A 13,712-nucleotide genomic window follows, 5' to 3' on the forward strand; every position below is an offset into this window, starting at 1 on the left:
AAAAAGTGTGCACGCCTTTTGACTCAGCAATTCCAGTTTTAGGATTCGCAGTAGTGAAGAAGACAGTCTGTGTTCCCGAGGCTTCCAGGCCAGTGTGGGAGACACGCACAGATCAGCTAGTACGCATGGTGACCGAGTGTGCTAATGTACCATGAGCAGGGGAGCTGGGGCAAATCTGAGACGTTGAGTGCAACTGAGAGAAAACTCTGATTAGGGGCTTCCTGACTTCAGAGATGTTGAAATAGGTGTGTCTGGGAACGCAAATGTGACACAGAGGTGTGGGACCTCAGAGTGGTAAGGACAGGCTTTCCTATGTTAACTCTACAACCCTCTGGGACAGTGTGGCAATGGACGGTTGGTCCACGTACTCACCGACCCTTGGTATCTGTCAGTTTGAGTACTTCTGGTGGTTAAAACTGGGGCAGTATTTCAGTGTAGCCTTCTTTTGCGTTTCTCTGAGGACTGATGATGTTTGAGCCTTTTATCTACTTGGACATCTCTCTGTCGATGGGCCTGTTCAAGTCTGGTGCCCATTTCTGTGCTGGATCGTCTTTTCGTGTCAGTTTAGAGGCGTTCTTGATGAATTCTAGGAGATCCTGTGTCAGACACAGGTGTTGCAACTTCCTTCCCCACTTCGTAACTTCCCTTTTCATGCTTAGTGGTGTCATGTGATGAAAAATTCTCAGTTTTAATATATTCGAATCCATCTTTTCCTTTATGGATAATAATACGTTTGTGGCTTAAGAAAGAAGGTCCCTACTCCTAAGGTCATGAAGATACTTTCTTATATTGTCTTCTAGATCTAGAAGCTTGATTGGTTTATTTTCACGTTGAGATCTGCCAGCCAGCTGGAATGTTCCAAGGGTCTGTTTGTCTGTTCTTGTGCCACTGTCACCGTTCCTTACTGTGCTGGATAGGGACCGGCCTTGATATTAGGTAGATCAAATCCTTGTACCAACTGTAAGAGTCTTGGCCATTTAAAATCACTTGTATTGATAATAAATTTGAGAATGTTGTCGATTTTCACCAAAATACAGGTTGGGATTTTGACTGATTGCTTTAAATCTATGAATTTGGGCACAATTGACATCTTTACAGTGCTATTTTCCAACAAACATGGTGAATTCCTTTATTTGTTTAGGTCTTTTATAAGTTTCCCTTGATTTTCTAGTTTTTGTGCAGAAATGTTGTACATACAGAGGGTGCCAAAAAAATGTATACACATTGTAATTAAGGAAAAAACTATATTGAAAGTACGCTGATGGGAACCACTTTGAGCACCTCTTGTAATTGCAGAAGTCAAATGTGATTTGGATTCATCTTTTGTTATCGGTATATATTGAATATTACAATTTTAATACAGTTTTTTCCTTTCTTAGAATGTGTATCAATTTTTTCGGCACCCTCAGTATTTTGTTAGTATCCCTGGGTATTTGATTTTTTGATGCTATTATAAATATGATCATTTTTATTATTTGTTACTTGCTAGTATACAGAAATATAATTGATTCCTGATTACTGACTGTATGTAGCAATCTTCTAAACTTATTAACTCTCATAATTTATCTGTAGAATCTGTTGAGTTTTCTATTTACACAATATTATCTCTGTGTAATGATTCTTGTCTTCCTTTCCAAACCTTACCCCTTTTGTGTGTTTTTCCTGTCTTCCTGCACTGGACCCCTGCCTACCTGCCCCCCACCCCCCGCCGTCCCCCTAGTACAAAGCCAGAGAGAAGGGCTGCAGTGAGCAACCTTATCCTTTCATGTCTCAGAAGGAAGGCTTTCAACATTCTGCCTCTTTAAAAAAAGATATCCTTTTTCAGATTAAGGAATTACTTTTCTATTCCTAGTCTGCTAAGAGTTTATAAAAAAATCATGCATAGATATTGAATTTTATTAAATTACTGTTATGTATCTACTGAAAATTATTCTGCTAATGTGGTGACAACACTGATTTTCAAATGTTAAAGTAACTCTTCATTCCTGGAATGAACCCATCATGATCCGGATGTATCATCCTCTTTATATATTACTAGATTCAGTTTAATGTTTTGGTTAGGGTTTTTGCATCTGTGCTCATGAGTGAAATTGTTCTGTAATTTTCATTTTTGTTATGGTATCTGAGTTATGTTGGCCTCCCCACCAGAGTTGGGAAATGCTTTTCCTTTTTTTTTCTTTTTCTTTTTTTTTTGGAAGTGTGTAAGAGTAGAGTTTTCTTACGTTTCTGAGACAGGCATGTTAAAACTTCCCACGAGGATCACAGATTTGTCCATTTCTCCTTGTGGTTCTGTTGCCTTTGCTTTACATATTTTGAGGCTATGTAATTAGATGCATACAAATTTAGAAATGGTTACATATTTTGGTGGAATGTACTTTCCCTATTTTCAAGTGTGTCTGTGTAACTCTAGGAATGCTTTTTCCCTTCAAGTCAGCTTTCTCAGACTTTAATGTAGCGATGCTTACTTTTGGGGGGGCTGTATTTGCAGAGTATATCTTTTTCCATATTTTTACTTTGAATCTTTCTGCACTTTCAGATTTTAGATAGATACATCTTGTTAACGGCACATACATTTTAAAAAATAGTCTGATAGCCTGTTTTTTCAACTGGAGAATTTGCTCCATTTATTTAATATTTAGAAACTATATTAGGGTTCCTTTATCTATTTGCTTTCTACTGATTCCACCAGTGCTAGGCTTCTCTCTCGCTCCTTTCTCGACTTCTTTTAGATCGATTATTTTTTATTCCATTTCTTCCTATTAGCTTGGCAATCAGACGTTCTTTTACTATTAGTGGTTCCCTAGAGATGGCAACTTGCATTCTGGACTTCTCAAAGTCGAATGCTTTTAGTACTTTTGTCTTCTTCCTAGACGATTCAGGAACTAATTCAAGAATACGCTCCCCTTATCTCCTTCCTGAGCCTGACACCATTGTTAGGGATTTTAATTCTCTGTATTTTAAACCTCATAAGACATCATTACACAATTTGGGTTTATCCACACAATAACTGTTCTTGTTGTTCTCTCGTTTGACCTCCCACTTGGGATTAATTTCCTTCTGCCTGAAAACACTGTTTTGTCTTCTCTTAGTGTAGGTCTGCTTGTGATGAATTGTTTTTGTTTGGCGATGCCTTCATTCTTGAAAGACATTTTGAGAGAATGGAGATGTTTGCTTGGTGCTTATTTTCTTTCAGCAGTGGAGGTATCGTTCACCGATTTCTGTCCCAGTTGCTTCTGCTGAGGAGTCTAATTTCTGTACCTTTGGAGGTAATATGTCCTTTGCCTGCTTAAAGATGTTCTTTTTATCTTTGGTTTTCGGAGGTTTCACTCTGCCATGCTCTGATGTGCATTCATTATTAATGGGCTTGCTTGGGGTTCGTAGGCTTCTTGAATCTCGGGCTTAATGTTTTTCAGTCCAGGACCCATCAGGATGTAAAGTGTGGAGTCATTTGAACAGAGAGAGATTAATGGAAAGAATGATTAACTCTGAGAGGGGCAAACTCTGAGGGTAGAAAGAGAATGCTGAAGTTGCCCTAGGGCTGACGTGAATGCCCAAGGAAGGCAGAAGCGAGAGGGCCCGCGTCCCCAAGGCTGGGACTCAGAACTCACGGAGGAGCTGTGGTTCTGGCCCACTGCGGGGCAGAGAGCCTCACTGGGTTGCCCAGGCCAGAGCTGGTTCGGAGCTGGTTGAGCAGCAGTGACCCCTTGGAGGGACAGGTGGGCTGAGGCTGGCGGGGAGGAGAGGAGTTGGGAGCCTGCTTGCCAGCAGGGTGGCACAGGGCCTGGGGTGTGCAGTATTCATGCCTGGGGGGCCACAGTGAGATGGTGGCCAGGCCAAGGCTGGGCTGCAAGCTGGCCAAGAGACTGCACGGTGTGGGGGGTGCCTGCCTGGGGCCGACCACTGCTGGGTGTCTCCACACCCGCCCCCAGCAGCCACGCGCTTAGAACAAAGAACCGGGCACTACATGGAACTACTTGGAACTGCTTCCGCGGCTGGCAGCGTCCCCCACTGCTCTCTGCTGACCAAACCCTGTGCTCGCGGCAAAGGGGAAACGCTCTGCAGAGCAGCAAAGAAAGGGTGGACTGTGACATCAGGAGCAAGACATCGATAACTGGCACAGTTTGGGGAAACTTACTCAGGTATAATTGACAAGATAAAACTCACTCATTTTTTAGTGTAAATGTACAGTTATGCAACCAGCACCGTGATCATTTAAAAAAATTTCTGACACTGTCACGCAGGATGTCATGCAGGGTCTCAGCTCCTGCTCCCCACATAAGAACGCAGGACATGGTGAGGCCGAAAAGGAACACCCACGGAGCCATAGGTAGGGGAGTCACACCACTATATTCTCGCTGGCGGCTGGGCTGGAGACACAGGAAGCAGGGGCCACACTATCCGCAACCCGCCGTCCGCTTCTCTGCCAACCCATCCCACTTACTAACTGCAATTGCCCTTGCTAGCCCAGCCACGGCAGTTATATCAGTGGCCAGTGGCTCACTGGTTACAGCTGACGGCCATCCAATCACAGTTGATGGCCATCTACTACCCGAGCCAGCACATGAGGCCAAGAGCCTGGAAACAGCTTTCTGGGGCTCTGTCCCCACACACTCCCAACCCAGATTCCTCGTGCCTGTTTGCAATCTTTTTTCCATCTTTAGATTTGCTTTTTCTGCACTTTTTAGATAAATAGAAGCATGCAGTGTGTAGTTTCTTGCATCTTGCTTTGTTCACGTTTTTGAGATTCATCCATGTTGTACATTGTCAGTTCATTCCCTTTGATTGCCAAACAGTGTTCAATTGTGTGGAAATCCGACGTTTGGTTTATCCTTTCAGTAGCTGATGGACAGCAAGACTGCTGTCACTGCTGAGGAATAACGCTGCCGCTTTGAGCTGTTACATCCTGTCTGCTCCAGTCTCTCTCCTCCAATCACACCTAGGGCTCCTCAGCCCCATGTCTCGTTCCTGTTTCTGTCCACTTTCCCCTTCATGCTTCATTCTGCTTGTAGCCCCTAACCTAGCTCACTAATTCTGTTAAACATATTCACTGAGTCCTTATTATCAGTTAATGTATTTTTTGGTTCTAGAACTCCCATTTGTCCTCTTATATTTCCCCCTTGAACAAGCCTCAATCCTGACTTACTCCAAGGACAGGGTAAGTACTGTGCCCCCACACCTACACCTGCTAAGTGCACGTCCCAGCCTCCGGGGGTGGGATTTTGTTGGTTGTTTCCGCCCTTTTTCTGTTCACGCTTCTTACCTCGTGTCCGGTTTTTTATTGTATCTGCAACATTAAAGGCACAGCGAGGCCTTGGCTGGTTAAGCTCCTCCAGTGAGGCCGCACACGTGCTCCTGGCAGGTACGCTGGGCATGGGCAGTGCACTTTCAGGGACTGAGAGGCCCAGGGCGCCAGGGTCCCAGTAACCTGGAGGGGACCCCCTTGTGTGAGTTCTGGGCTTTTTGTTTATCTCAATTTTTGTCACAAGTACTGTAGAGCTCACTTTTTAATAAAGTTTTAGTTTTTAAATTGAGGTATAACTGACATATATTAGTTTCACGTATACAGTGTAATTTGATAATTGTATATATTGCAAAAAAATCACCACAGTAAGTCTAGTTAACTCCCTCATAATCGTTACCATTGTTTCCTCTGATGACAGTTTTTAAGATTTACTCTTAACAGCCTTCAAATATGCAATACAGTATTAACTATAATCATATGCTGTCCATGAAATCCTTAGGACTCATTGTATAACTGGAAATTTGTACGCTTTGACACCCTTCACCCATCTCGCCCACCCCGCACCCTCTGCCTCAAGTGACCACCCATCTGCTCTCTCTGAGCAGTTTTTTCAGATTCCAGATATAAGTGAGCTCATACAGTATTTGTCTTTCTCTGACTTATTTCACTTAGCATAATGCCCTCAAGGTCCATCCATGTTGCAAATGGCAAGACTTCATTCTATTTTATGGTTGAATAATATTTGTTGTATATACACACCACATTTCTTTTTTATTTTTTAAAGATTTTGATTGGGGAAGGGGAACAGGACTTTATTGGGGAACAGTGTATACTTCTAGGCTTTTTCCAAGTCAAGTTGTTGTTCTTTCAGTCTTAGTTGTGGAGGGCGCAGCTCAGCTCCAGGTCCAGTTGCCGTTGTTAGTTGCAGGGGGCGCAGCCCACCATCCCTGGCGGGAGTCGAACCAGCAACCTTGTGGTTGAGAGGACGCACTCCAACCAACTCAGCCATCTGGGAGCTGAGCGGCAGCTCATTGACTTCATTCTAGTTACAGAGGACGCAGCTCACTGGCCCATGTGGGAATCGAACTGGCAGCCCCATTGCCTAGAGCTCGTGCTCAAACCAACTGAGCCACCTGTCTGCTCTCATTGACTTTTGTGACTGGATGATATACCCATTGATGTAAATGAGGTAGTCAAGTCCCCTGCTATTATTGTCTTGCTATCTATCGCTCCCTTTAGGTCTGTTAATATTTGCTTTATATATTTACGTGTTTAATGTTTGGTACATAAATATTTACAAATGTATTCTCTTGTTGGATTATCCTTTTTTTCTATACAGGTCTCTCCCTTCTTTTTGTTGGGTTGATTCCTAGTACCTTAAGACTTGTGAAGCCTGTAAAAATGGGATCCTTTAGAAATTATGTTTCCTAATTTATTTTTTAACAGGACTTTATTGGGGAACAGTGTGTACTTCCAGGACTTTTTTCCAAGTCAAGTTGTTGTCCTTTCAATCTTAGTTGTGGAGGGTGCCGTTCAGCTTCAAGTTGTTGTCCTTTCAGTCTTAGTTGTGGAGGGCGCAGCTCAGCTCCAGGTCTAGTTGCCGTTGCTTGTTCCAGGGGACACAGCCCACCATTCCTTGCGGGAGTTGAACCAGCAACCTTGTGGTTGAGAGGATGTGCTCCAACCAACTGAGCCATCCGGGAGGCAGTTCAGTTCAAGGTGCCGTGTTCAATCTTAGTTGCAGGGGCACTGCCCACGATCCCTTGCGGGACTCGAGGGATTGAACTGACAACCTTGTGGTTGAGAGCCCACTGGCCCATGTGGGAATCGAACCGGCAGCCTTCGGAGTTAGGAGCACGGAGCTCCAACCGCCTGAGCCACCAGGCTGCCGTGTTTCCTAATTTTTGATTGTATGTAGGGACATGTTTAATTTATCTGATTAGACAGCTAACCCCCTTGATAGATTTTCTTAAAAATCTGTTATTTTGTTGCAGCATTGGCTAGGATTTCCAGTACAACAATGAACAGACATGTTTGTAGTGGGGTCCTTACCTTGTTATAATTTTAAGGGGAATGCTTTGAATATTTCACCAGTAAGTACAATGTTTGCATAGGATTTTCGAAGGTAAGCATTGTCAGATTGAGGAAGTTTTTAATTTCTGGTTAACTAAGAATTTTTTGAAATAAAAATGAATCACTGTTGCATTTTTAACAGAGGCCTTTCTGCCCCTGGAGGTGATTACGTGTCCTCCTCTAACCTGGTCATGTGCATTCAGGAGACACAAGGCCATGTTGTGGACGTTTATAAACCCTGAAGTCTCAGTAGCTTGGCACAAGTTCATTTTTCATCCATGTAGCCCAATAGGGGACAGTGGGGTGGTCCCTGTCTGAGCTTCCTTCACTTGGGGCTCTGCCATGTCGGGCCCTGGAATCTGCATCTCGGTGGGGAGGGCTGAGCATGGGAGCACGCACCCCCATTCTTGAGTCCCGAGCCCAAGGTGCCACATGCCTGCTCTTCAGATCTCAGGGGCTTACCTGCAAGGGGCTGGGGCGCAGCCTTTCTAGCGCTCAGGAAGAAATGCACGAGGTAGGGGCTCCCCGATGGGGGCCTAGCATATGGGGTCAAGTACATTCCCAAATCACTGGTGGCAGTCCATCCTTGTACTTGCGCACAAGCCCTGCCTTGGTCAGGAGTATTGGGGTACTAAGAGTACTTTAGAATTTTTACATCAGTATTTGTCTGTAATTTTCTTGAACTGTCCTTGTCTGGATTTGGTGTCAAGGTTGTATTCCATTCGTAAATGAGTTGAGAAGTGTTTCCCTTCTTCTGTTCTCAGGGGCGTTTGTGTAATGCTGAAGCTACCTGTTTGTTTCACATAAATTACCTGTTAAGCCTGTTTGGACCTGATGTTTGTGAGTGGATTTTAAACCAGATTTAGTTTAATGTCAAGTATCTCTTCCTTTGTAGCACTTATCATGGTTGCAATATTTCACTTGTGTGAGTTTTAAATTAAGAGGCCTGAACGAGGTGAAGCTGTCTGCAAAGTGTTCAGTACCCAATACCTGCTCAGTAAATGACAGAGGCACAGCCATCAGACTCTGTCCCAGGGATTAACTCGCCGAGCCTTCAGAGATCTTATGAGGTAGAACTCGGTATTTCCCCCACTTCCAGCTGGAGAAACGGGAACAGGTAAGGGACCACCTACCCAAGGTCATTTGGCTTCTCAGCTGCAGAGCCAGGGCCAAAGAAAGACCTTATTAGCCAAGGACCACATCCCTCCAGCCTGTTGCCAGCTAACACAGGCTAGAATGGCCCGATCCCCGCCTCGCCTGCTTCCTAATAATGCAGCCTCAGCGAGCAAGGGAACGAATGTGTGGGGTCTGCACTCCTCCTGCTGGAGGGACACCACACCAAGTGGCCACTGCACCCCAGAAGCCTGGCTTTGTGCACCCATGGTCGGCCCTGGAGCTGAGCCTCCTCGGTCACTGGTTAAGCATGTGAGGTCCTAGGCCCCCTGGGGGGACCCTCAGCGACAGGGGAGGGACCCAGGGCTTCTGAAAGGGGTGAGGGTGGGGACACATCCTCTTAGGAAAAGCAAGCAGCTTGAACTGTCACTCAGACACGTGGCGCACGCGCATGGTTGCGTCTTTCATCTTTGTTTATTTTCCTTTCATATAAAAGTTACAGGTGCGAAATGTCTGCAGGAAGATGCCTCTATCAGCCAGGTTAGTGGGGAATATATATTACAATGTAACATTGGGAGGTGTGGGGCTGGCGGAGGGAGGCGCTTCTCAGAATTGGGGTTCAGTTCAGACATGGCACATGCCTGCCCTCTCCCTGGCTCCTCCCCCACCTGCAGGGGAGCCCTGGCTTTCTCTGCAGGGAACCAAATTGTCCTGATTGTGGCTGTCTGTGGTGTCTGTCTGTCGTAAAGACACACGCCCACCCCGGCCCCCACGACACATCCCCGCCGGGCTGTAGGCTTTTCAGGAGGCGCGGCGTGGGGAAGCCCGTCAGCCAATGTGAAAACACACACTGCACCTGGTGTCCTCACGCAGGGCCACCAGACACACTGGCCCCTCGTCCACCCGCACTGCTTGCTTGGTGCCTGGCACCTCTGCTCAGACCGCTGAGGGCGCCTGGAGGGCACGGGTGGGCAGCGCTGGGGCGTGATGTGTGGGTGCAGGGTCTGTTGTGAATACGGGGGAAGGTGGTGTCCCCACTCCCCCCTACAGCCAGTTCATGGCTGAGACCAAGGCGGACAGGCCGTAGACACGATCCTTCTGCCAGCGGCTGGGTTTCCGAGGCTGAAACACTGTGCTATGGAGGGAGGTCCCCGGGGGCTCTGAAACGCAGGGGGACCCCAGTTCCCACGGGCCTGAGTGCACAGCGGCCCCCCCAAGCACACACAGCAGCATCCAACAGAGCTGGGCGAGGCCGGGAGGAGGAGAAGACTGAAATGAGAGGACTTCAAAAATCAGGCACAAACTAACCCCAGCCCCACACACACTACTGTTACTAAACAGTGACTCTGCACACACACTCTTTAAATAATAAAGTGACGTGTTCCGGCCTGCCACCGCAGCACCGCCGGCAGGGGGACCGTAACTGACATTTCATAGACTGCTCCCCTCTAGGGACAGGACAAACAAAAAGGAAAAAGACCAGCCCCAATGTTCTTCTTGATAAAAGCTGCTCAAATAGCCATGAAGGACCCATAGTGACAGGGTTGTTTCTTTCAAGAGAAAACCTAAATAACGAAAAGGTGTTGCTTGCTACTTCCCTTCTTTGTTCTGGGCTAAGCACAGAGAGATCCTGGTGGTTGCTGGACCGAGTCCCAACCCCAGAAGTGAGTGCTCCACTCTGCACAGCAGGACGTGGGGAGAGCCATTTGGGTTCTGGCGGGCACCCTGCCAGTAGGCTCATGTCTGGCTGGCACGGAGCCCAGAGAGCATGGGAAGCTCTAGCTGGGTCCCCACACGGGGACCTATAGACTCCGTCTCAGATTGTTGACCTCAGTAGCAAGAGTGGGTTTGAACAAGGATGGAAAAAAGCACCTGCTCTTGAAGACACTTTGCCGAGGAGAGCAAGCCTGCCGCTGGTGGGGGGCACGGCCCCTCAAGGGAGAGGGGCAGCACAGGTCTGTCAGCAAGAGGAGGAGCCCTGGGGCGGACGCGAGGGGACAGGAGATGGAGTTTAAGGCACACAGCAAGCGACAGAGGAGGGGGCCACCGGCCTCCCCCAGGACAGAAACGCCCTCCACCCTCCCCTCTCTGGCCCCAGCACAGGGAGAACATATTTCCTGGATGGTAAAGTCCTCCCTTGCCCTCCTCCTTCTTCCCAGCTCCCCACAACGCCAGATAACTGGGAGGGCCAGCGGGGGGCAGGGGCCTGAAGGGGCCGAAAGCTGGCACACAATGCTAGTCACTGCTCATGGCTGGGCCAGGGAGACCCCGGGTGCCAGCGGGCCGCAGGCAGCACTGAGGGCCAGTAACGCGACAGGAGTGCTAGCTGCAGGGCCGCTAAAGACCTGTCGTACCTTTCTGGGCCCTCTCTCCTTTCTGGGCAGCACTCTCTCCTCCACTTTAAAAAGCAGGCCCTGGGAAGTACAAGGAGTCGCCCCCAGTGTCGTGTGCGCTCTGCCCACCCAATTACATGTCCCCTTCATTCAAAGTCACCTCCAAAAGGGTCCTTGAGCTTCCACTCATGTGTCATCTCAGCAGACCCAGGGAGGGGCGAAGATTCCCGCAGTTCCCGGGTCTGCTGGTGACATGGCTGTGCTGCTCCCAGGCTGGAGGGGCTGAGGGGAGGGGCGAGGGGAAGACGGACGGGAAAGCAGAAACCAAAAGTAAAAGAGAAAACCACCGGTTCACAAGTCAGCAACGAGACCTGCCTGCTGGCTCCACTGTGGGCCGTGGGCTGGGCCGCAGCTTCGGGCTCCCGCCTGGCTGGGCCTACGGCTCTGAGGCCGGGACACTTGCTGCTGCCCCGTAACAGGTCCAAAGTCCCTTCCGGTCTCAGAGCGGCCCTCTGAGCCTCTCGCGAGCCTTCTCCTTGCTCATGGCACCTGCTCCTAGGTTTTCTCTTCCCGGTCTGTTTTTCTCCTTGTTATGTTCCTGGGTTTGATTTTCAGAGAGAGTTCCCATAGGGCCTCCTCGGCCAGGTGGTCACTGAAGTCGTTGAAGAAGTTTATGATGTCATCGTTTCTCCGGATGTCGTAATGCCTGGTGGGGGAGGCAGACAGCCCGTGAGAGCCAGCGTGGGCCAAACAGCCCAGGACCTCTGGGAGGAGATCCATGCACCTCGCAGCAAACGGAGCCTATAGGGCTTCTGCTGCCCATTCCGCAGGGACGGCCCCCAGCACGCAGAGCACAAATGACCCTAGGGTGTGCCCTCCGCTCCTTCGAGGTCTGCCCGAGAAGCACCCTTGCAGCCGTGCTCCCCACACGTGCCCCAGGGAGACCCCACTCCTAGGGCCTCAGGGCATGGCGTGGCCCCCCGTGGGTGGGCTCTGATGTCCGGGCCCACCCCCACTGCCCAGGATCAGGTGAGCCAGGGCTGGCTAACCTCCTCCTTGTAGCAAGGCCGGCACCCACTGTGGGAAGGAGGCGGGGAGGGCAAGCTGGGTGCAGGCCCAGGACCACACTGCGGAGACCCTGACATGCACTTTCTCCTGGCAGACTCAGGGAGCCTGTGTGGAATCCCCACTGGTCCTCTGTCACCTCCCATCTCCGCTCAGACCCCAGGGGCTGGGGGTTCAGAAGGCCCCCCCCCGGGCAGGAACACTCACGCCTGCTGGAAGCACCGCATGCTGTCCAGGATGTTGAACTGCTGCCACCGTTTGGAAAAATTCACCTTCCCGTCAATGTAGTCTGGGTTTCCCAGGTGAACGAAGGTGAGGTCCTGCAGGATGAGCCCCCTGGGACGATGGAGAAGGCCAGTTACCCTCTGCAGAGTGGGGTACGGCCCCGTCGGCTGAGGCAGCGCCCAGCTAGGTCCAGGCCTGTGGGCTGTGCCCGAGCAGCTCCCAGAAGCACGAGCACTCCTGAGATGTGTGTGTTTCTTGCAGTGTGGACTCCTGTCTCCCAAACTCTGGGTCCCTGGGAAAGCCAGCCCACGCCTGGAGGAGCCTCAGATGCCCCGCGGCTAGAGACCCTGCAGGGGACAGTTCAGGAACTGACAGCTGCAGCGAACGCTGGTGGAGCTGTGGGTCTGCTAATGTAAAATTCATAAATGAACAGAAAAAGACAACAAAACCCCACATTGGGGGTTGGAGTGGGACACAGATCCCCTCTTCGTTAACAGGTGCACAAAGGTGCTTCCAAAGACAGACGACGAGTGATTGGGTACTTTTCCACCCAGGGAGGGACAGCAAGGGGCCCCGCCGACCCCTCAGAGGCTGATGGCAAAGTGCGTTCGCACCGAGCGAGGATCGAAAGGCTAGGAAACAAGGAGAGGGCATGGCCGCCCGGTCTGTGTGCCTGAGGGAGGTCCCGTCAAACACTCGGCCTGGACGGTGCGGTGCCAGCTCTTCCACCCGCTCTGGAGACTCCTGAAGTCCCCGAGCACACTGAAGGCTCTGCCGCCACCTGCCACGAAGGGCCTGCTCAGCTCTGAGTCTCCTGTGATTTCCCACGCTACGTGACCACGGAACCCTAGCCCAGGAAACAGCTGTTTACTCCATGCCAGGGACATGCTCTCAGCTTCTTTATGCCAGATGCTCTGTCCCTCAGGTGGGTGTAATATGCAGCCAGGAGTGAGAACTGCTGGGTACAGCATGATGCCACTGGCAGGGGGCAGGGAACAGGGAAGCTACCGTCTGTGCACACGCCTGAATGTGCTGGCAGAGCCGGGAAGGAAATAGGAGCAGGACTGGGAGACGGAAAGAGAACCGTTTCCACTGGATCCCTCTTTTCTGCTTAAAGGTAAAATGTACGCGTTGTCACACAACGCAAAGTTAAAGCAGAAGTACAAACGTCTTAGTTGGAACCTTTGAAGTGAGGGTTTCTCTCAGGGAGCCCAACAGATCATCCCCAGGGCAGTGAGGGGCAGACCCGGCAGCGCTTTACTCACAGGTACGGGATACATGGCGGCTCCACCTCCGAGAGGGCAGCCCGGTAGGCGCGGAAGGAGGACGAGCTGTCAATCAGCGTGCAGTACTCAGCCAGGCCCTGGGCAGGAGCGACGCGGAGTCTGTGAGCCCAGGCCCCCCTCACCCACTCTCTGCCAACGCTCCAGGGTGCCCACACATACGAAGGCAGAACCAGACCCGGGCCTGCCTGGCTGCGGGGCCAGGCCTCCTGGGGGCCTGCTCAGGACTCTCTTGCTAGTCAGCGCCCACTGCGTGGACAGGACCTGGAGCTCGGGCTCCTCCTGGCTCTGCCTGTGCTGCAGCCCAGCGAGCTTCTCAAGCACACACTGCCTGTGTCACTGCTCACTCCGGGCCTTCCTCTGTTCCTCTCTGCTCTC

The 13,712-nt window shown here is 50.1% G+C and overlaps 1 protein-coding gene across 1 annotated transcript in view; it reads right to left on the reverse strand.

Moving 5' to 3' along the window:
• Positions 1-8,879: 8,879 nt before the first annotated feature.
• RAPGEF1 (Rap guanine nucleotide exchange factor 1) overlaps positions 8,880-13,712 on the reverse strand; it is a 131,732-nt gene continuing 126,899 nt past the window's right edge. Inside the window, exons 25-27 of the mRNA XM_081065820.1 lie at positions 13,317-13,414; positions 12,034-12,162; positions 8,880-11,467 (exon numbers count right to left, since the gene is read on the reverse strand). Of these exons, the coding sequence (XP_080921946.1) occupies positions 11,317-11,467; positions 12,034-12,162; positions 13,317-13,414 (378 nt within the window). The 3' untranslated portion in view covers positions 8,880-11,316. The remainder of the gene's footprint in view (positions 11,468-12,033; positions 12,163-13,316; positions 13,415-13,712) is intronic.

This window comes from Rhinolophus hipposideros (genome assembly GCF_964194185.1).
Source record: "Rhinolophus hipposideros genome assembly, chromosome: 11".
Classification (NCBI taxonomy): domain Eukaryota; kingdom Metazoa; phylum Chordata; class Mammalia; order Chiroptera; family Rhinolophidae; genus Rhinolophus; species Rhinolophus hipposideros.